This window comes from Bos javanicus, chromosome 2, assembly GCF_032452875.1.
Source record: "Bos javanicus breed banteng chromosome 2, ARS-OSU_banteng_1.0, whole genome shotgun sequence".
Classification (NCBI taxonomy): Eukaryota; Metazoa; Chordata; class Mammalia; order Artiodactyla; family Bovidae; genus Bos; species Bos javanicus.
The window spans coordinates 24,910,699-24,935,096 of NC_083869.1; the positions used below are offsets into that span (position 1 = coordinate 24,910,699).

A 24,398-nucleotide genomic window follows, 5' to 3' on the forward strand; every position below is an offset into this window, starting at 1 on the left:
GTCGGACACGACTCAAGTGACTTAGCAGCAGCAGCAGTAGTTCCAGCAAATGTGGTTATCCCAGGTTCTCAATTGTGGGTTTTTTTTTTTTTAAGTACCAAGGTAGTTGGGCAAGATTATGGATTTATAGATTAGTTTTCTTCTACCTGTGTTTTGAGTTAAGAGTCCCTAATCTTCATTATGTGTGTATGTGTGCTCAGTCTTGTCTGACCCTTTGGGAGTCCTGTAGTCCACCAGGCTCCTCTGTACATGGAATTTTCAGGCAAGAACACTGGTGTGGGTTGCCATTTCCTTCTCCAGGGGATCTTCCCAGTCCCAGGGCTCGAACCCGCATCTCTTGTGTCTCCTGCATCACAGGTGAATTCTTTACCACTGAGCCAAGTGGGAAGCCCCAATCTTCATTATACGTTTTCCCATTAAGTTGGGCAGTTTGATTAGTCAACCTCGGGAAGAGGTGTTTGGAAGCAGAAGGAACTGGAGCTACCAGCCCAAAGAAGCTAGTCAAAGAATGGCAGGCAGTAGATATAATCAGGCAAGAGGGCAACGTCTCTCCCTGATACTGACAATATCCCATGACAATGGCTCTGTTCTGTTACAGTTCATTCAATTCGTACTGAGCATCTCAGTGCCTGCCACTGTTCTAGATGCTGGGGACACAGTTGTGAACACAGTGTCATAATTCTGTCCGGTCTTATCTTTTTCAGATGCAGCCACGCAAATTAAGAATACAATTGAGCTCTCTCGCCTCGGCGCTTCCAAGATGACCAAGAAAAGAAGGAACAACCGTCGTGCCAAAAAGGGCCGCGGCCATGTGCAGCCTATTCGCGGCACCAACTGTGCCCGATGTGTGCCCAAGGATAAGGCCATTAAGAAGTTCGTCATTCGGAACATCGTAGAGGCCGCAGCCATCAGGGACATTTCTGAAGCAAGTGTTTTCGATGCCTATGTACTTCCCAAGCTGTATGTGAAACTACATTACTGCATGAGTTGTGCCATTCACAGCAAGGTAGTCAGGAATCGCTCTCTGGAAGCCGGTAAGGACCGAACACCTCCACCCCGATTTAGACCTGCGGGTGCTGCCCCACGTCCTCCACCAAAGCCCATGTAAGGATCCAAGTCCTTAAAGACTGAAGAAATATTGGTTTCTCTGAAAAGACAATAAAATGGAAATTATTAAAAAAAAAAAAAAAAGAAAGAATACAATTGCATTTCCTAACCCCTATTCAAAACCCAGTCCAGCATTCTTACTGGCTTCATTTGACCAAAAACTTCAGAGGAAAGAGACTTTCCCATGAAATTTGCAGTGTCTCCAGCTTCTGATCCCTCAGGGGGAAGAAGCTTTATTTCTTAGGTAGTTTGTCTGTTCCAAAGTGTTCTCCCACCCCACCATCTCTCAGATAAAGGACTAAATTCCATGAAAAGCCACAGCTACCCCGAAGGAGAAATCAGTCCCTAATGATATTACACTTGCACAAATTGAAATGGGGTTAAAAGCTCAGATTGTGGATTCTTAGATTTTTTGCTAAGCTGGAAGCTTTTATAGGCTCACTTTAAATTGAGAGGCAGAGTTTAGATCCTTTTGTTACTTAAGAGACTGAGCAAATTAGCAAGTCCGAGGCAAATCTTTTTTGATTACTGAACTATTACAAATGCCTCCTGGCCAAAGAATAACCTCTCTCCAGAGGGAAATGTTCAGCAGGACCTTTTGCTTAAATTCATAAAATCTGTTAAAGCAAATCTCTCACATTTCCATTAAGTCGGTAAATTACTTCTAGGGGAAAAGGATAAAATGCCGGCAATAAAATGGCTGGACTATATTAATGATGGGAGGTGGGGCTGCAAAGGTGGAAGAATTGATGCTACATTTACGGCGCAGAGAATTTCAGGCTTTTTCACGTGTTGAGCTAAATGTAAATGATGTCACCTTCTCCTCCCCTAGTGAGAGACAAAGTTATCTGTCCGCAGAGGCTTCACCAAATGCGTTGTGTGGCTGACATTAAAATGACTACAAGGTTATTTCTTTCCATATCTATCCCCTTGGAAAATTTTTCAAGATTTTATTGTAGATGGGAAAAATGCATAATACCATAGGAAACAAAGCCCTCGCTACATTCTTGCTACTGGATTATTGCCATTCTATCTCAATGCTGATTGAAATCCAAGATTTGGTATCTGAGCCTTAATGAGATGCTGGCAAATATCTTTCTGCCCCGCTGGAAATGTAATCTTTCTATTGAACATTTTGTCCCAGTGAATCTCATCTGCAATAGCATTTTGCATTTGAATCAGGGAGGTCAGTGCTTGGTAGCAGACCATGTGGTGCTGGCTCTGTTCACTTTTGGGTGAAATTGATCTCTGAAGGTGTTGAAAGTACAGCAGTGAGTCATTAACCATAATTATCTCATTGCTTCATCCAGATGATTAAAGTCATCATACCACTGCCCAATTTGTTGTGTGTCTAAAAATCGGACTTTCCTATAAAAATAACTTGCCAATTCCCGTGTCCACAATGCCTCCCAAATATATAGAATTAGCATATTGCCTCAATGCATCTAGTATACAGGCATTATATTTACTTAGAGAAACTCATGTATGTCATAATAGTTGTCCCTAAAAGGGTCATATTTTTATACCTTTCATACATTTTTCAGTTTTGCGTGAGTGAAGAAGTGGTTCATGCTGTGAACTTAACCTAAAATTTAAAGTTAAAATACTCTGTCTCTTGTCTAACCATCAGCATTTTCTGTGCCTTTGAACAGAGTTAATCATCAAGCATAATGCTAAATTATACTTTTGTTTCCTAAGGCTGAGATAGCAGAGAAGGGAGTGTCTAACTAGTGGTTTTTTATACAGAGTAGAAGCAGCAGCAAAACACATTTACAAATATTTGGCTTGGTAGTTAAATAATTTATTCCATATCTGCAAGCAATAAAGCATCCCTCTAGAATGCATGTATACATATATATGCATATTTTTAAAGTAAATGTGTGCTACCAAAATATAAAAACTTGCTTTTCATGCTGTGCTAATATCAAAAGACTGAGCATATAACTGCTATGTGGACATGGCTTTGCACATGTAAATTGAAAATTTACATGTAAATTTGCACATCAAAAAGGCCTAGCATATTCTAATTTAAATTCACTTAACTTAAATAGTGACAGATTATGGTTGTTTGCAATATGATCAATTTAATCAAAAACTGAATAGAACTACCAGAGAGATTTGCCTATATTAGTAGACCAAAAGATTGGGTTGCAAACCCAGTCATTGAAATTTTAAGTATTGAAGAAATTCTAGAAAATAAACAGCTGATAAATGAATGAATTTTAAGTTTGAGTAAATATAAGACCTAGTACAATTTCAGAGTACTAAACTTATTGTCATCATAATGTAACCTTAAGTAGAGAAAAAGGAAGGGACAATTTTGGTATGATGATTTAATAATAGACCAATACAATTTTCTCTAAGTAGAGAAATAAAAATATTTAAATGCACCTCAAGTTTTTGTATTTTAAATCTTAACATTGTACAAGCACTTTGAGCCAGCAATTCCATTTTTCAGAAATTATACTAATGAAACTAAGAGTGTAATAAGGATGCTTGGAGGAGTTTAGTTACAATTATCATAGTGCTGTTCATTACAGCAAAAATAACATTAGAAAAGTCTAACAATTTTATACTAATGATTTGGTAGTGCATGTTGTTTCCAATACATAATATGGATTCTATACAATGGAATACTACGTAGCTATCAAAATTATATTGCAGAAATATAATTATAGAAATGTATTTGGTGATATAGAAACATATTTTCAATGTTATGCTGTGTAAAAGAAAAAAAGTTCAGTTTATGTGACAGATGGCATGGTGCTAAAGAATCTGGCTGCCAATGCAAGAGACATAGGTTCAATCCCTGGGTCGGGAAGATTCCCTGGAGTAGGAAATGGCAACCCACTTTTTGCCTTGAAAATTCTATGGACAGAGGGGCCTGGCGGGCTATAGTCCATGGGGATACAAAGAGTTGGTCACAACTGAGCAGCTGGGCATTCATACAAGTATGATCCCATATATATGAATATGTATATAACTGTGTGTGTTTGTTTTCAGGAAAAGTTGTCACTAAAACATTTGAGTGGTGATCTCAGAGCGGCCAGGTATGTGATTTTTATTTTCATTTTCTTAGCCTATTTTTGTTATTTGCATAATTTTAAAAATTAAAAATATAACAGGAATGGATTGCTCCACAGTGCCATAAGTGTTATATATTATTCTAGCTAGGATTCAATCTGGCTTTGCCATTATTCTCTTAAAATTGACGGAGTCCAATCTCAGCAATTTTCCAATCCTCTCTTGTCTCTTGAGATTCTAAAAGAAACTCCAGGAAATTGGAGAAGAGCCTCTGCTCTTCAGTTCATTGTGGTTGGCACTTCTGATAACTCCTCATCCAAGTGAGTGGCTTTACTGGTGGCCATGTGCTTCCTGCTTAGTGTGGCCACAGGGACCTTCACTGGGGTTCAGGGCTCAGTCCCAGGCATCTGTTCAGCCTTTTAACTTCATGGCAGTGCTGGTGGGGCTTCAAAGGAGCTGGTATTTGTACCCCCACTTCCAAACTAACAGTATTTAACAAACAGGATTTTTTTTAAAGGAAGTTTCAAAAAAGTAAACTACTTTGTTATTCCCTTTATTTTAAAAAATGTACAAGGGATTACTCTCTTAAATATACAAACAGCTCATGCAGCTCAATAACAAAAAAGTAAACAACCCAATTGAAAAGTAGATGAAACATTTAAATAGACATTTCTCCAGAGAAGACAAATAGGTGGACAAAAAGCACATGAAATGATGCTCAACATCACTAATTATTAGAAAAATGCAAATCAAAACTTCAATGAGGTATCACCTCACACAGGTCAAAATGAAAGTGAAAGTTGTTCAGTTGTTTCCGACTCTTTGCGACCCCATGGACTATACAGTCAATGGAATTCTCTAGGCCGGAATACTGGAGTGGGTAGCCTTCCAGGAATCTCCAGGGGATCTTCCCAAGCCAGGGATCAAACCAGGTCTCCTGCATTGCAGGCTGATTCTTTACCAGCTGAGCCACAAGGGAAGCCCAAGAATACTAGAGTGGGTATCCTATCCCTTTTCCAGTGGATCTTCCCAACCCAGGAATTGAACTGGGGTCTCCTGCATTGCAGGTGGATTCTTTTCTTTACCAACTTAGCTATGAGGGAAGCCCCAGGTCAAAATGGCCATCATCAAAATAATGTGCAAGCAATAAATGCTGGAGAGGGTGTGGAGAAAAGGGAATGCTTCTATACTGTTGGTGAGAATGTAAACTGGTACACCCGCTATGGAGACCAGTATGGAGGTTCCTTAAAAAATGAAAAATAGAACTACTATATGATCCAGTAATCCCACTCCTGGGATATATCTGGAGAAAACCATAATCTGAAAAGATACTTGGACCTCAGTGTTCATTGCAGCACTATTTACAATAGCCAGGACATAGAATCAAGCTAAGTGTCTATCAACAGAGGAATGGATAAAGAAGATGTGGTATATATATACAATGGGACATTACTCAGCCAAAACAAAGAACAAAATAATGTCATTTGCACCAACATAGATGGACCTAGAGATTGTCATACTGAGTGAAGTCAGTCAAACAGAAAAGGACAAATAGTATATGGTATTGCTTAAATGCAGACTCTAAAAAAATGATTCAAATGAACTTATCTGCAAAACAGAAATAGTTACAGACGTAGAAAACAATCTTACGGTTATGGGGCAGGGAGGGATAAACTGGGAGATTGGGAATGACATATACACACTACTATAGATAAAATAGAAAACTAATAAGGACCTACTGTATAGCCCAGAAAACTCAACTCAATACTATGTAATGATCTATATGGGAAAAGAGTCTATTAAAAAGAGTGGATATACGTGTAACTGATTAACTGTGCTGTACAGAAGAAAGTAACACACAACATTGTAAATCAACTCTATTCCAATAATAATAATAATAAAGAAGGTAATTGCATTTAAGCCTTATTTTTAAATGCATAAGGACAACAGCTAACTATTCCTAATACTTTCAGGCAATGAACGACACCAATGAAGACACAATCCTTGTTCCAAAGAAACATAATTAAATTAGCCATTTTTCACTGCTTCCTGGAGAAAAATTAAAAGCAGGTCTATGGACAAGAAAGACTTGTTCAGGTCAGGCAGCTGCATTTCCCTCTCAGCTCCCACCTCTTCCCAAATCCACCATTCCCAACCCTTGCTACTGTTGCAATGTTCGGTGTTCTGATAGTCAGCTGGATAGTATAGCATTAGCCTGAGATCCCCTTCCGGATGAATGAATAGGATTTAATGCTGGGAGATCACCGGACTGGCTGGAGATGGTATAGTGTCTGACCATATACAGGCCTTTGGGGAAAAAACAGAATGATCTGTCATTGTCTATCAGGGGCTGGCTCTAAATGATTTGGTTTCTGCAAGGTTGGAAGAGGGAAGGAAGCTTTACACAAAAAGGTGCTGGCATCGATAACACCCACCAGACTTGAAAAGAGCCCATCTGCAGAGAGAAGGAGACTGAAGCCCAGAAAGCCGACACAGGACACACCACCCTGGTGTCTGTGTGTTGGACATGTGGATGGTGACATCTGAGCCCTACCCTTGTCTCATGACTATGTTCCTTTAGTAAGAGCACCATTTAGTTGGACATAATTGACAGTGAACATTGTTAAGCCTAGGATTGGTGAGATTACTGGATTTCCTCTAAAGGTCTTTGCATATAAAAATTAAAAATAACTATCCATGTGATTGAAGCAGTTTTGCTGGATGAAGAGGACTTAATCAGTCAATTGTTTATTCAAAACCCATCTCTTATTTTTCTAGACACTGAGCAAGATGGAAAAGTGTGAGATTCAGATTTTTCCCCAAAGGAGTTTACCAACTAGATGGCAAGGCAATTCCTCCTACACAAAAGAATCGGATAAAAGTTACGGACACTGCATGGTTCAGGTAATTCTGGGTTAAACTCTGTTTTCCTATCTGTAGTGAGAGAAGGTTGGGCTGCCCACAAAACCTGATTCTGACAGTGCTTTAAACTTCTGTAATCCTGTGGTGCTTCTAATGCTATGAATCTGTCTCTATTTCCTCATCTCCATATTGAGACTTAATAAAGTTAAAAGATGGGCCTAAAACAACAATAAGGCTAGAATCAAGGCAAACCCTGATACAGCAGGACACTCAGTTAATGGGTTTTGTGGGCTCCTTTATTAGGGCGAAACAAAATCACAGCAAAAGAATCTTATGTCAGGTGGGGGTTTATACAAAACAGAAGAGAACTTCCAAGATAAACTGTGAGGTCTTCTTCTAAGTCCTTAGTATCTACAGCTAATAAATGAGGCCCCAGGATGGTCACTGAGATATCACAATTTACCAAAGAAAGATTTACGTATATTCATTGTGCCATTCTTATGAAAGAAAGCACTTATTACACAGCTGCTGCTGCTAAGTCGCTTCAGTCGTGTCCGACTCTGTGCGACCCCATAGACGGCAGCCCACCAGACTCCCCCGTCCCTGGGATTCTCCAGGCAAGAACACTGGACTGGGTTGCCATTTCCTTCTCCAATGCATGAAAGTGAAAAGTGAAAGTGAAGTCGCTCAGTCATGTCCGACTCTGTGCGACCCCATGGACTGCAGCCTACCAGGCTCCTCTGCCCATGGGATTTTCCAGGCAAGAGTACTGGAGTGGGGTGCCATTGCCTTCTCCGTATTACATAGCAGTGATTAATAAATATTTATTGATATAATTAAATAAATCAAGTTGTTGAATAAATGAATAAATTTTATCAAATGTTTCAGAATGATAAAAATGTGATACATATATACAATGGAATATTACTCAGCCATAAAAAGAACAACATAATGTCACTTGAAGGAAATAGATAGACCTGGAGACTATCATACTGAGTGAAGTAAGACAGAGAAAGACAAATATCATCTGATATCACTTATATGTGGAATCTAAAATATAGTACAAATGAGCTTATTTAGAAAACGTAAATAGACTCATGGACATAGAAAACTAACTTATGGTTACCAAAGGGGAAAGGGGTGGCAAAGGGATAAATTAGGAGCTTGGGATTAATAGATACAAACTACTGTATATAAAATAGATAAACAATAGGAATCTACTTATAGCACATGCAATGATATTCAATATTTTATAATAACCTATAATGGAAAAGAATCTGAAAAAAGAACACATATGTGTATACAACTGAATTACTTTGCTTGTACACCAGAAACTAACACAACATTGTATCAATAAATCAACGATAGTTCAATTTTTTAATGTTTATTTATTTGGCTTTGTGGAGTCTTAGTTGTGGCATATGAACCCTTAGTTGGGGCAAGTAGGATCTAGTCCTGACCAGGGATTGAGTCCAGGGCCCCTGCATTGGGAGCACAGAGTCTTAGCCATAGGACCACCAGGGAAGTCCCTATAGTTCAATGTTTTTAAAAAGTGTTTCAGGCTGGGTTTCCTGTTAAGTAGAATCAAGAGACAGAGAGGAAGGCAGGGAAGAGGACGAGAATGACCAGGCAGAGAAATGAGCTCTGATGCAGTCTGAATGAAGGCCTCCACCAACCATAGTAAGGCTCTGGAACTGACGTGGTCTTCCAGAGTCATTCCAAATTGGGTCAAGAAGGCCTAAGCTTTATACCCACTCTGATCAGCTTTGGATGTGGGCTGTCCATAGAAGGAAGCCCTGGACAAGGAAGTTCCTCAAAGAGACAACTCCCAAACAGCTGACAGTGGAGAACTGTCTTCTGAGAGTCCTACCAATAAGGAGAATAAGAATTCCCACAGAGGCAGGCTACACCGGTATTCTTTCAGAGATACCTACTTTACTTACTTTACATTCTTACCCAGAAAGGACATTTTTGCTATAATATATCTTATTTCCAAAAAAGAATTATAATATTTCTTATTCTAATGTGGTAACTGTACATTTATAGACTTTCTACAAAAATTCTAAATTATATACATTATGTGACTATAATTGCTTATAAATTGTGTGTGCTATAATTTAATTGTAGTTTGAATAAAAGATTTGCATTTTGTAAGAGCATTAGGTATTTAGCTACCAAGTTGATAAAAGAAAAGAAATCAAATTAACATGGAAAGTTTAAAAATATTTACATTTTAACTAAAATAAAGGGGGGGACCCAGATTTTTCTTACAGAGAATTAAAGTGAACTTTACAATTCAGAAATAATGTTCCATCAAGAAAATTGCATTTGTGCTATTTGAAAGGGAGGAGAGGGTATATATCTATGAAATACAAAGCATAGAACTGAAGGTTTATATAAAAACCTGGAAAATCATCATAGCTTATTTTTGAAAAGGCTCTTGCCCCCATGAAATTTTTATGTGTTCTTTACATAGCTGAATTGTTTCCCTTCATTGTTGAGTGTCACAAGGCAGAGAGGTCTAGAATTACCATGTTATGAATGTGACTGAATTGGTTTCAAAAATATTTCAAAATAGGTAGTTATCAACAGGGGATTGAAATTCTCATTTAACAATCAGTATTATTTTAAATGACTGCAAGATTTTTTTTTTTTTCACATCTAGGCAGTACTAATTGGTCACACTGAACACAAAGAAATGTTATGTTTGGTAATATTTAACATCAGTTAAAATATCCTGATACTTGGGTTTCAGCCCAATTTCTTTGCTTCTTTTAAGTCAAAGAAACCCTTTAAGGAAGGAAAAAGTATAGCAGGAGGGAGCAAGTAAAGAGAGAAGGAAGACTGAGGAGACGAGATGAGAGGACTCAAGAAGCTCAGAGACAAATGGGACAAGCATTCAAGGAAGAGATTTACAGTCTGAAGCTCTTCTAGCGAATAGAAAAATGGAGAACACAACCTCATTTTATAAAGCTAGTATAGCCTTTGTACCAAAACCACACAAGTACAAAAAGAGAATTTATAGGGCATTTTTCTCATGAACATAGATACACAAACAGGTAAAATATTGCCAGCCTAAATCCAGCAATGTATGAAGAAATAATAAACCATGATGAGGTTAGGTTTATTTCAGAAAATAAGAGGTAGTTTAATGTAGTTTTATTATCATTACAATATCAACAAAACAAAGAAGAAAAAGCACATAAACATTTCAATCAATGTAGAAAAAGGATTTGATATACAGTGAGAAGAATTCGTGATTTTAAACAATGCTTAGCAAATCAGGAGCAGGAAGAAATTTTTACTCTCATGAAAGGTGAACATATTACATAGAGTGAACATTACATATTCACTTTTCCAATTACATAGTGAACATTAAATGTGCAATGTGAAAGTCGTTCTGTTTAAAGTCAAGAATAAGACAAGAATGCCCACTATTATTATTACTGCCAGTTCAATATTGTACTGGAGGTACTTGAGGGGAAGGAGGGAGAAAAAGATACTAAACTGTCCATATTTTCAGGGGGACAGCCAAATAAAATGAGACCCTGCTATTATAGAAGAATTGCTTTGCTGCCAGTGCTCTAAAGACAATGTCCACAAGTATTTGCTGTTGAATCCCTGGGGTATCCCTGCTTCCTACATCTTCTTACACTGTGGAGTGTGCTTCTGTCTAAATAAATCCACTTCTTACCTATGGCTTCATCTCCATGTTCTTTTGCAATGAAGCAAGAACCTTAAATTCACCAGCAACAAGGGCAACAGTATGATCTGTCATCCCAGAGCTCAAACATTACAGTCTAGAATCTACATGAGGATAACACGAAGGCCCTATAGATCCTGGCACAAAAGGCCACTCCAGGCAAGCACCATTCAACAAACTGACAAAGAGACCCAAGAAACCACTCAGGCCAGTGCACTATTTTCCATTTCTGCCCTCGGCAGTTTCTCCAGCATCAACTCAGAGATTTCACTGAACTGCCATCTTGTATGAGAGCAGAGGTTTCTTCTTGGGCTCCCCGGTACCATTTTGGTACATTCTGGTACACTCAATTTTGGTTCCAGGTCAACATTTTCTAACGTGACCTATGCATCCAGTCAGGGATTTATCCCAAGTTGCTGACCATTCACAATCATTCTGTTATCTGCTTTGTATTGTAAATCATCACTATGTCTTCTCTTTTGCAAAGAATGTGGCTACATCATTAGCTCAATAAATGTTTTTAAATAACATTAAATTAGCATTTTTAAAGAAGCAAATGCATGTTTTGGCTGCAGTTAGAAGTTAGAATTTATCAATGTCATTGATAAAGTTTCCACTTTTGCACACACTCTCTTCTGTCCATCTCTCCCCACTACCCTCCTAAAGGTTGTTATTAAAACACCTCTCAGATGGCAACCCACTCCAGTGTTCTTGCCTTGAGAATCCCAGGGACGGGGAAGCCTGGTGGGCTGCCATTTATGGGGTCACACAGAGTCGGACACGACTGAAGCGACTTAGCAGCAGTAGCAGATTGCCAGGAGGTGGCCAGTGGGGGTTGGTTATAGTGCCCTCATGTGTCTCTGCTTTGCAATGGCATTTTAAAACTTTCAAAGGACATATTATTTTCATTCATGTAAAATATAGTTGGGCTGCCCTGGTGGCTCAGATGGTAAAGAATCCTCCTGCAATGCTGGAGACCTGGGTTCAATCCCTGTTGGGAAGATCCCCTGAAGGGGGGCATGGCAACCCACTCCAGTATTCTTGCCTGGAGAACTCCATGGACAGAGGAGTCTGGCAGGCTACAGTCTATGGGGTCGCAAAGAGTTGGACATGACTAAGCAACTAAGCACAGCACACAAAATATAATAAGTAATGGCATTTTAAAACAGTAGCAGCAATTCTAAAATTCTCAAGTTGTACATACAAGGTTAGACAGCTTTGAAGAGCCATAAATGACTCAGATTGGTCACCTTGGTCTCATGGTGAATTTTAAATTTAACAACAGAAAATCAACAAAGATTTGATACCAAGGATAAAACATATCTAAGGGGCGGATGATGAAATTATTACATCACCCTTAAAAATATACCTAAAGCCACCATAAACCTTGAATTTCTATAGTTTTGAAACCAAGTTGCGTTTATCATCTGTGTTCACATTTTGAAGAATTTTAGTTGTACATTTTGTGAGAAAATGCACATTTGACAGTCACCTACTCTTGTACTCCCCAGCATAAAGTCAGAACTATTTATTTCAGAAAGGTTAATTTCAAGTCAAGCTTCACTTTTTGTTTTAAAATAGGTCTTAAGAGAGACTATTTAAGCATAGCCTTAATTTAATTGGTTTAGCACCCAGGAAACTCATTTAAAAATAAGGACATTTATAACAAAGAGAAACTGCCATGGCAAAGAAATTACCTACTCTACTCCCTTCAGATTTTTAATTCATTGTTTTACAAGACCACCTCAACTTAATTGCCTTTTTTTTTTTTCTTTTCTACCCCATAAACTTATAAAACTGTCTCAGCCTAGGAAAACTGCTGCCATTTGCTGGAACTGGCAAATAGGTCATCCTAGTCAGTAATAGCAACCAAGAGCAGGTTTCAAAAGATGCAATTTCAAAAACATAGCTTTTAAAAGAACATACATAGTGTTTTTCTCCTTGCTGAGAGAGCCAGTAAGTGTTAGAAGCAACATTTAAATTGAGATTTTCTGTGGACATCATCCCTATTCTTCATCCCACAAAATTTTGGAAGAGAGAGTTAAGTCCCAGGTCATTCAGTTCAGTTCAGTTGCTCAGTCGTGTCCAACTCTTTGCGACCCCATGAATCGCAGCACGCCAGGCCTCCCTGTCCATCACCAACTCCCAGAGTTCACTCAAACTCACGTCCATCGAGTCAGTGATGCCATTCAACCATCTCATCCTCTGTCGTCCCCTTCTCCTCCTGCCCCCAATCCCTCCCAGCATCAGAGTCTTTTCCAATGAGTCAGCTCTTCACATCAAGTGCCCAAAGTATTGGAGTTTCTGTTTCAGCATCAGTTCTTCCAATGAACATTCAGGACTGATTTCCTTTAGGACAGACTGCTTGGATCTCCTTGAAGTCCAGGGGGCTCTCAAGTATCTTCTCCAGCACCGCAGTTCAAAAGCATCAATTCTTTGGCGATCAGATTTCTTTATAGTCCAACTCTCACACTCTTACATGACTACTGGAAAAACCACAGCCTCGACTAGATGGACCTTTGTTGGCAAAGTAATGTCTATGCTTTTTAATATGCTGTCTAGGTTGGTCATAACTTTTCTTCCAAGGAATGTCTTTTAATTTCATGGCTGCAGTCACCATCTGCAGTCATTTTGGAGCCCAGAAAAATAAAGTCTGACACTGTTTCCACTGTTTCTCCATCTATTTCCCATGAAGTGATGGGACCGGATGCCATGATCTTCATTTTCTGAATGTTGAGCTTTAAGCCAACTTTTTCACTCTCCTCTTTCACTTTCATCAAGAGGCTTTTTAGTTCTTCTTCACTTTCTGCCATAAGGGTGCTGTCATCTGCATATCTGAGGTTATTGATAGTTCTCCTGGCAATCTTGACTCCAGCTTGTGCTTCTTCCAGCCCAGCGTTTCTCATGATGTACTCTGCATAGAAGTTAAATAAGCAGGGTGACAATATACAGCCTTGACGTAGTCCTTTTCCTATTTGGAACCAGTCTGTTGTTCCATGTCCAGTTCTAACTGTTGTTTCCTGACCTGCATACAGATTTCTCAAGAGGCAGGTCAGGTGGCCTGGTATTTCCATCTCTTTCAGAATTTTCCACAGTTTATTGTGATCCACACAGTCAAAGGCTTTGGCTAAAGTCAATAAAGCAGAAATAGATGTTTTTCTGGAACTCTTGCTTTTTCGATGATCCAGCGGATGTTGGCAATTTGATCTCTGGTTCCTCTGCCTTTTCTAAAACCAGCTTGAACATCTGGAAGTTTACGGTTCACGTATTGCTGAAACCTGGCTTGGAGAATTTTGAGCATTACTTTGCTAGAGTGTGAGATGAGTGCAATTGTGCGGTAGTTTGAGCATTCTTTGGCATGGCCTTTCTTTGGGATTGGAATGAAAACTGACCTTTTCCTGTCCTGTGGCCCCTGCTGAGTTTTCCAAATTTGCTGGCATATTGAGTGAAGCACTTTCACAGCATCATCTTTTAGGAGTTGAAATAGCTCAAGTGGAATTCCATCACCTCTACTAGCTTTGTTCGTAGTGATGTTTCCTAAGACCCACTTGACTTCACATTCCAGGATGTCTGGCTCTAGGTGAGTAATCACACCATTGTGATTATCTGGGTCATGAAGTTTTGTACAGTTCTTCTGTGTATTCTTGCCATCTCTTCTTAATATCTTCTGCTTCTGTTAGGTCCATACATTTCTGTCCTTTATCGAGCCCACCTTTGCGTGAAATGTTCCCTTGGTATCTCTAATTTTCTTGAAGAGATCTCTAGTCTTTCCCATTCTATTGTTTCCCTCTATTTCTTTGCATTGATCACTGAGGAAGGCTTTCTTATCTCTCCTTCCTATTGTTTGGAACTCTACATTTAAATGGATATATCTTTCCTTTTTTTCCCTTTGCTTTTGGCTTCTCTTCTTTTCACAGCTATTTGTAAGGCCTCCTCAGACAGCCATTTTGCTTTTTTGCATTTCTTTTTCTTGGGGATGGTCTTGATCCCTGTCTCCTGTACAATGTCACAAACCTCCATCCATAGGCACCAACCTCCATGATAGGCACTCTGTCCATCAGATCTAGGCCCTTAAATCTATTTCTCACTTCCACTGTATAATTGTTAGGGATTTGATTTAGGTCATACCTGAATGGTCTAGTGGTTTTCCCTACTTTCTTCAACTTAAGTCTGAATTTGGCAATAAGGAGTTCATGATCTGAGCCACAGTCAGCTCCTGGTCTTGTTTTTGCTGACTGTATAGAGCTTCTCCATCTTTGGCTGCAAAGAATATAATCAGTCTGATTTCAGTGTTGACCAGCTGGTAATGTCCATGTGTAGAGTCTTCTCTTGTGTTGTTGGAAGAGGGTGTTTGCTATGACCAGTGCATTCTCTTGGCAAAACTCTATTAGCCTTTGCCCTGCTTCATTCCATATTCCAAGGCCAAATTTGCCTGTTACTCCAAGTATTTCTTGACTTCCTACTTTTGCATTCCAGTCCCCTATAATGAAAAGGACATCTTTTTGGGGTGTTAATTCTAGAAGGTCTTGTAGGTCTTCATAGAACTGTTCAACTTCAGTTTCTTCAGCATTACTGATTGGGGCATAGACGTGGATTACTGTGATACTGAATGGTTTGCCTTGGAAACGAACCGAGATCATTCTGTCATTTTTGAGATTGCATCCAAGTACTGCATTTTGGACTCTTTTGTTGACTATGAGGGCTACTCCATTTCTTCTAAGGGATTGTTGCCAACAGTAGTAGATATAATGGTCATCTGAGTTAAATTCACTCATTCCAGTCCATTTTAGTTTGCTGATTCCTAAGATGTCGACATTCACTCTTGCTATCTCCTATTTGACCACTTCCAATTTGCCTTGATTCATGGACCTAACATTCCAGGTTCCTATGCAATATTGCTCTTTATAGCATCGGACCTTGCTTCCATCACCAGTCACATCCACAGCTGGGTATTGTTTTTGCTTTGGCTCCATCCCTTCATTCTTTCTGGAGTTATTTCTCCACTGATCTCCAGTAGCATATTGGGCACCTACTGACCTAGGGAGTTCATCTTTCAGTGTCCTATCATTTTGCCTTTTCATACTGTTCATGGGGTTCTCAAGGCAGGAATACTGTAGTGGTTTGCCATTCCCTTCTCTTATTTACTGGCTGCTGTTACTGAAATTTCAAGCACTGCTTCAGGCACTGTTAGAGCCTCAGTGTCTTCCCTGGGTCAGGAAGATTCACTGGAGAAGGAAATGGCAACCTACTCCAGTACTCTTGCCTAGAAAATCCCATGGACAGAGGAGTCTGGTGTCCATAGGGTTGCAAAGAGTTGGACACAACTGAATGACTTCACTTTCTACTTATACTGAAAAGTTTTCATTGTTTATTTGAATTCAAATTTAACCGGGCTTCCTGCCTTTTACCTGGCCACTCTAATCCTGGACTTTAATTTCCATCCATCCACCCTTTCATTCATTCCCTTATGTATCCACTCACCCTTCGATCCATCCATCCACACACCCACTCATCCATCCACAGATTTATTCAAACAGATAGTAGATGAATACCTGCTATATGGCCAGATAGGTGCTAGAAACACGGTGAAGAACAAAAAAGAGACATGATTTCTACTCTCCTGGAACTTTCAACCCCTTTAGCTGGGAAGAGTGACAATAATCATATAATTGACATACATGACATATACATGATAATATATGACAATAATATATAATTGCTAGCCAACTTAAGTGTGCTGAAGGAGAAAGGAGAGCATATTACAAAGGACCAGAGGTCAGAGAAAGCTTCCCTAAGGAAGCAGTGATGGAAATGACAGCTGAAGGCTGGGAGAAGAGCTTTCAAGGTGAGAAACTAGCCTCTGTTTCTTGTCTATATTGAGATTAGTGGCTGTAGAGTTGGACTGAAAGATTGCTTGGCTGTTCTTGGGCAGAGTTGGAGGAAAACATGAGTAGGGGCACCGTCTTACCTCCTCAGTCATTCCAGTTCTTGTTACACCCCCAGCCTTGCTTTCCATGAATGGTAAGTACCACTGTTACCCGAGGTAACTCTTCTTCGAATGTCATGATAAGGAAACATGGGCTTTAGAAGATACAACTTGTGGTGCCAGTCCTGAAAACACATTACTGGTCCTATCTGGCTTCTGTTTGTGAATGATGAGTAACGGCACATGGAATTATTTTCTGAGTCAGGAGACCTGGATTCTGGCATTTGGTTTGCTGCTAGCCAGGTGGTGAGGGTGGGCATGCCACTGAATCTCCCTTGCCTCCATTTCCTCAGCTATCACATGGGACTCACATTATGAATGCAGCCTCACTGCATTGTTGTAAAGGTTAAAATAACATGAAAATTTACATTTGAAAAGTGAGTTTTATTATTATTATGTTACTAGTCATACTGAATCAATTACTACCGTTGTATTTGGTGTGGAATAACTTCTATACAATTTTCAACAAAATATGTCTTCTGATGTCTTACTGGGTATAGTGAAACTTGGACAGATATAAATGTGAATAAGCACCTTTACAGCTTTTTCATCAGTTTAATGAGAATACTAGTAAAGTATTCGCTAGGCTTCCACCAACGTGGGGTTGAGAGGGTTAATGTGCTTAGAGCTTTTGAAAGTAGGTTGCTTCCTGAACACAAATATAAATCTCACTTGTTATTATTACTATCATTATAGCTGATGTTTCTTTTTTAACACATTAACTTTCCTCCACTGAGCAAACTGCTCAATTGTTGGGAAGACTCATGTCGTCATTCGTCTCTTCTTGATGTGTCTCGCTGCCGTTGAGCTAAACAATTCTTTAGCTCCCAGGGTGCTTATTTAATAAATGATGCTGTGAATTCCCAAAGAAAGACTTTCAATTTTCCTCTTGTGTGATGGCTGTGATCAAGTTCCAACACCCTGTGGTCTGGTTCAATGAGAATGTACACTTGGAACTCATTCACTAACTTGCTTGTTGTATTTAATCTGGTAAGTTCTATAAACTGTAGAAGTACCTAATGCTTTTCTTCTTCTCTTGACAATTTTCTCCTTTACTTTCCCTCAAACTTGGGGGAAAAAAGTTAATTGCTATATATTTTTGAGCTAATTTTCTCTGACTTCTACAAGATACTATGAAGAAGGTTATCTGTATTTTTATGTGTCTCTTAAAATGCACAAACACACACACACTACATCCTGGCTAGAAGTTGAGTGGAAATAATAGCTGATGCACTGAAGTTGTAGAATCATGAAGTTATCAGAGATTTTGAGATCAAGTTTAACTTATTCATTTCCCAGGTGGAGAAACTGAGGCCAGAGTTCATATGTGGAGCCAAGATCACAGGACAAAGGCTGTCCTAAAATGTGACCTGACAACCAAATCCAGCCACACATTCGTTGTATTGTCTATGGCTGCATTTGCACTACAATGAGATCAGTAGTTTCCTTTTCCTTGTTTTGTTTCTAATTTTACTTAATAATCAATTATTTTTTAATGAGGTATAATTGACATATGACATTATATTTGCTTCAGATGTACAACATAATGATTCAATATTTGTGTATATTCCAGAGTTCAGCACTTTTAACAAAGACTGTATGACTCTCAAAACAAGATATTTACTGCCTGGCTGGCCCTCACATAAAAGATCACCCATCTCTCTCTAGACTTCTGGAGTCTTCTGCTTCCAGCTGGTAGGAGGAGAGCAGACGTGAAGTGGGGGCTGGGGAGGTGTGGGGGTGGCCAGGCCTGGAGGGTATACATCGTTTCTGCCCACATTCCATTGGTGAGCATTCATCATATGGTCCCACTTAGATGCAAGAAGTGTTGGGAAATGTAGTGCTGAGCAGCTGATCCTCAGTGCAAATGTTACTCTACGAAAGTGGGACCATGACTTTTAATGGGTAGCTTGTTGTCTGTGCCACACTTGGGCAGAAACTGTTGGTTTCCTACAGAGTAGTAGACAGTTTGTGGGTATTTGCTGAATACATGGCCCCCATCCCTGCGAACTATAGCCTTCCGAAGAGTGGGCCTCTTTAGCCTTGTCTTTACTATCTGACTCCATTGCTTGTTATACATAATTACTGAAGTAGAGGATGACATTTGGTCCAAAATATAATTCTAGAAATTTTCACCAGATACTAAGAGATGATCATCAGTCTCTGGGTTTTTTGTTTGTTTGTTTGTTTTAATATTCTTCACTTACTAAACATTTTAACTGGAATGATAAATACAGACTCTCAGTAGAGGCCATGTTTTGCTTTAGATCTATTCCAAATCCAAACGTTACATATTCTTGAACCTTTAAAAATAATATACATAGCTTATTTGGCTAAGATAGTTGTAGTTGTTTAGTCACTAAGTTGTGTCTGACTCTTTTGCAACCCCATGGACTGTATCCCACCAGGCCCCTCTGTCCATGGGATGTCCCAGGCAAGAATACTGGAGTGGGTTGCCCTTTCTTTCTCCAGGGAATCTTCCTGACCCAGGGATCAAACCCATGTCTTCTGCATTGGCTGGGAGATTCTTTACAAGGGAAGCCACCAGGGAAGCCCAAGATACGAGTAAAGCATCATAATTATAATTAGTAATATAAAATTTACAAGGAAAGGCAAAAGATCACTGTCTTTCAGTATTCTTCAACACAATAAAGTGTTTCAATTGGACACAGAAGCTGTGGGACAGCCACCTGTAGTCCCCACAGAAAAGCAGAGAAAGCAACACTGCAGAATGAGCAACGGATGAAACAGAGACACACAAAGCAGAGACAAGAGGCCATGGGCCTCCGTGAAGAACATAGCTTGTTTAGTTCCCGATTCTTTTTGGATTCCTGGTTCTTCTTTTGCATGAGGCCCATCTGTCCTTCCTAACTTTGAGACTTTTCAGATACCCATGGTAGTGGACATATATGGTTTTATCTACTCTGAATCCTTTCCTTTATATAGGGGAACAACTCTTCCTCCACGCCATACTGTGACCCAACATGTGATCACATGACCTTGCTTTTTTATCCTCAGTGATGAATACACATACATACATATATACACATATATAGCTGACTGTTGAGCGACACAGGTTTGAAATGTGGGAGTCTACCTATATGTGGAGTTTTTTCAGTCAATATACAATTAGTCTCCTGTATCCATGGATTTCATGTCCATGGATTCAGTCAACTTCTGATCGTATACTAAAGGGATTGAACATCCACAGAGGGTGGGAAGCTGTCCTTGAACCAATGCCCCATGGAAACAGAGGGACAACTGTTTGTGTGTTTGTGTATACATACATCAGTCAGTTCAGTCGCTCAGTCATGTCTGACTCTTTGCAACCCCATGAATTGCAGAACGCCAGGCCTCCCTGTCCATCACCAACTCCCAGAGTTCACTCAGACTCAAGTCCATCGAGTCAGTGATGCCATCCAGCCATCTCATCCTCTGTCGTCCTCTTCTCCTCCTGCCCCCAATCCCTCCCAGCATCAGAGTCTTTTCCAATGAGTCAACTCTTCGTATGAGGTGGCCAAAGTATTGGAATTTCAGCTTCAGTATCAGTCCTTCCAATGAACACCCAGGACTGATTTCTTTTAGGATGGACTGGTTGGATCTCTTTGCAATCCAAGGGACTCTCAAGAGTCTTCTCCAACACCACAGTTCAAAAGCATCAATTCTTCGGCGCTCAGCTTTCTTCACAGTCCAACTCTCACATCCATACATGACCACTGGAAAAGCCATAGCCTTGACTAGACGGACCTTTGTTGGCAAAGTAATGTCTCTGCTTTTGAATATGCTATCTAGGTTGGTCATAACTTTCCTTCCAAGGAGTAAGCGTCTTTTAATTTCATGGCTGCAGTCACCATCTGCAGTGATTTTGGAGCCCCCAGAAATAAAGTCTGACACTGTTTCCACATACATAGAGTGGAATAATTATTATTCACCCTTAAAAAGAAGGAGATTCTGTCATATGCTACAGATGAGGAACCTGGAGGACATCCTGGTAAATGAAATAAGCCAGTCACGAAAAGACAAATGATGTATGATTATAGTATATGAGGCACCTAGAGTAGTCAAAATCACAGAGACAGAAAGTAGAACAGTGGTTCCAGGGGCTGGGGTCTTGTTAAGACCAGGCAAATCCACGGAGACAAAGAGTATGTTAGTGCTTGCCATAGCAGGAGGGAGTGAAGAATGAAGAGTGACTGCTGATAGGGACAGGTCTTCCTTTTGGAGTAATTAAAATGTTATGGGATCAGATAATGGTGATGGTTATACATCTTTATGCACATAATAAAAAACTGCTGGGTTTCAAATTACTTGTATTATTTTAAAGAATTGTGTATTTTAAAAGCATGAGTTTTATGGTATGTAAATTCCATCTCAGTGAAGATGTTATTCTTTTGAAAACACTGCAATGGATTTCAGAGCGTATCAGTTGCTGCCTGTCCCTGCCCCCCGTCAGTTACACTCCCTGCAGTTACAGTCCTAGGAGGTGCATTTTCATGGCCCCCCCACACAAAGCTCTATCACAGGTGTATTTTTGGTGTTGATCATGATAATAGTTACCTAAAATGCATTAATTGCAGGCCCAGAGTAATGGACTCAATTGTTTCCCCCAATGCTCTCTTTTTCCAAGATTTAGCAAATGCATGGTCCGTCCTCACTGAAGGGATATGAGTCTTGATGCTCCTGTTTCACTACTGCAACCATCTTGAGTCTCAAAGAACAAATGATGTATCAGCAGAGAGTATGAAACGATTTCAGATCTGCCTTGTGACTGTAACATACATAAAAAGAAGCTTGAAACCTCTTGGCGTTTTTGACGCTGACCAGAACCATACTCATGCAAACTGTCACTGGGCTGTTACTGCCACCATCCTCACTTTGGGCAAATCAAATGCAAAAAAGAATGGGACAGGTCCTGCCGAAATAAAATGGGAATGCTTGTGACTCAAGGTACATGGTAATTTTTTTAAGTTTCAGATTTATCAGTTTAAGTGGAAGATAAACCAAAATCTAATTTTTTTTTTTTTGAGGCTGGAATTAAAAGGTTTTATTAGGGGTATACACGGCACTGCTACTGTTGATAAGACACTTGTACACTGTGATGCTCTTTATTATGGAAGCTATATAGTTCTGTACTGTAATCAGACCATTTATAGATAATGACACTTTTGGGATTTGTCTAACCCCTTAAGCTAGATATCAATGAAGACTGGTATACAGGTCATCATTAACAAGCATGTTTACACTTAATCCAATGTTATGGTCTTCGTTTATTCCAATTGTGCTTCCTTTGGCAGACGGCTATTATGTTTTACTTTAGTATCATATTGTGGATGCCAGAGAACTTGCATTTGCCAAGGAATAATCTCCTGAGATGCAATGTCATGAAGGAGAATAGTGTAGTCTAACTCGATGAAGTCATCATTTCTTTGCACTTGCTTGACAGTTTGAATTTTTGCCATTTTATACCATGTATTTTCAGTAGAATTTTGCCATATTATATAACCACTGGCAACCCAGGCTAAATGTCGAACTGGCTTCATTTCTGGAGGTACATTTCCAAAACTGTCTGGAATATTTTGTGCGTCTAGTGGTTCCTACATGGATTTGAGTCTTTGATAAAATGTGTTATCTTCTTCATCTGGGTTTTTTCCAATTTCTCCTTCAAATGTTAAGTTGACTTCTGGTGCAGTATCTTGTCCCGTTGGATGGTACAGTACTTCAGCTGTGCAGTTCACTGTAACTTCTTTTTGGATAATTTCTTCCACAGAAAATTTAAGGCGGTACTTATGTCCTCTTCCTGGAATATCCTCCAGGCTGCCTTGTTCGACTGTCTGCACCAGAAACACCTTGTGGGGAGTCCCCTGCTGGTAGTTGATGCAGCTCTCTACCACCGAGGCCGCCCTGGCAGCCGGGCAGTGGGTCGGAGGGATTTCCATTCTTGCTGAGTGTTGGCTGGGCTTGCGAGCGTCTGCGTCCCCATCCCCGTCCTGCCTCCCAAAATCTAATTTTAAAAAATGTCCCAGAGAGATGGAAGGGATGAAAGGAGGGAATCGTAATAGAAGCCAGACATTTCCAAAGTTACTTAGATATTTGACTTTGGAATCATGTAAATGTTTTACATGATTAAAATAACATGAAAATAAATGAAATTAATAAACCCAATTGTGGATTGAGTGGGTGGCTTAACTACACAGAGAACTATTTTAAAGTATTTTAAAAATAATAATTTGACTGAAATGTACCCTAATACAAAAGAACTGTAAAAATAAACAAACTTGAATTTTTCCAGCAGTTATATTGCTAATGATAATATTGATACAGATATTCTAAGCTATTATATATGTAATAAGATAAATAAGTCATTGTGTTCTTTAGAAGCCAAGATTTTCAACATAAAAGAATTATAAAATATGAGAAGTAAAAAATATGCAACCCTAAATTTGAATTAGAAGTATAAATGCAAGACGCATTTTCTATTAAAAATTATTTCCTAGTTCCATCTACTGGAAAGGCCTAGGAATAATGATGAACCCAGTCTCACTGGTCTATTCTGGCATCCAGACTGCAGTCTCTAAATACAACTTCCAACCAAAAGCAACTAAGGTCTCTTGGGGAAACAGCTAATTAATTGGGGCAGGAAATGATTGTGACAAGCTTGGGATACCTTGTTAGGAAATCAGGACACTATGAAAAACTACTGGTGTCATGACAAAAGGATTCAAAAGGCAGTATGAAGAGACTCTGTAGGTTACAATAGGGACAATTCAAGCATCAAGATGAATATCTGCAATGAAACGAAGCACACTAAAACCAATAAGTTTCATCTTTGGAGAATGCTGGGAACCTAGTCATTTTTCTGGGGGAAAAAAATCAAGCTTTTATTCTGACTTCCCTGTATTAATTACACCTCAGGACAATCAAATTGTTGATGAGAGAAACCTTTACTTGATAGATTTAGGCTAGTAAATGAAGAAGGAATGATAGAATATGATCATTTTACCACCCTCTAATGAATTTGTGGATGTAGGTTACCTTCTCAGTGGGCTGCTGACATTACAGAAACAACCAGACATTTTTCGCCCCCTAGTGGAAGCTCACCATTATGAAGTATTCTTGATAAACAGCTAAGTCGCCTCAGTCGTGTCCGACTCTGTGCGACCCCGTAGACGGCAGCCCACCAGGCTCCTGAGTCCGTGGGATTCTCCAGGCAAGAGTACTGGAGTGGGTTGCCATTGCCTTCTCCTCTTGATAAGCAAGCAAACCCAAATCCAATACAATGGCAATTAACAATGTATCTATATTTCAATTTCAATTAACCTAACTTAAATTTCAATTAACCTCTATGTGCTGTCCAATATGGTAGACACTAGCCATTTGTGTCTATGTAAATTTAAATTAATTAAAACAAAATAAAAGTATTCAGTCCTTCAGTCACATTACTGCAGATACAGATGCAGATACAGAATGCAGATATAGAACATTTCTATCATCGTAGAAAATTTTGTTGGACAGGGCTGAAAATGTAACTACTAGTTTACAAGAAGTACAGGAAATAGAAGAACATGATTCACACAATGTGAGGATTCAACCACCAAATCCAGAAAGTTGGAAACTCTATTGAGACAGATGATCTAGGTGTTTCAATTAATAAATTACAAAGGGGAACGGGGGGTGGGGAGGGAGAGCCTATAGTTTAAAAGAGACAAAAAAAACATC

At 39.4% G+C, this 24,398-nt stretch overlaps 1 protein-coding gene and 1 pseudogene across 1 annotated transcript in view; one reads left to right on the plus strand and one right to left on the minus strand.

The window, feature by feature from the left end:
• LOC133258650 (small ribosomal subunit protein eS26-like) overlaps nucleotides 1–1,170 on the plus strand; it is a 201,969-nt gene extending 200,799 nt beyond the window's left edge. Inside the window, exon 2 of the mRNA XM_061435460.1 lies at nucleotides 761–1,170. Within this exon, the coding sequence (XP_061291444.1) occupies nucleotides 761–1,108 (348 nt within the window). The 3' untranslated portion in view covers nucleotides 1,109–1,170. The remainder of the gene's footprint in view (nucleotides 1–760) is intronic.
• A 20,586-nt stretch (nucleotides 1,171–21,756) lies between these two features.
• On the minus strand, nucleotides 21,757–22,665 carry LOC133235505 (latexin-like; annotated as a pseudogene).
• Between the last annotated feature and the right edge of the window lie 1,733 nt (nucleotides 22,666–24,398).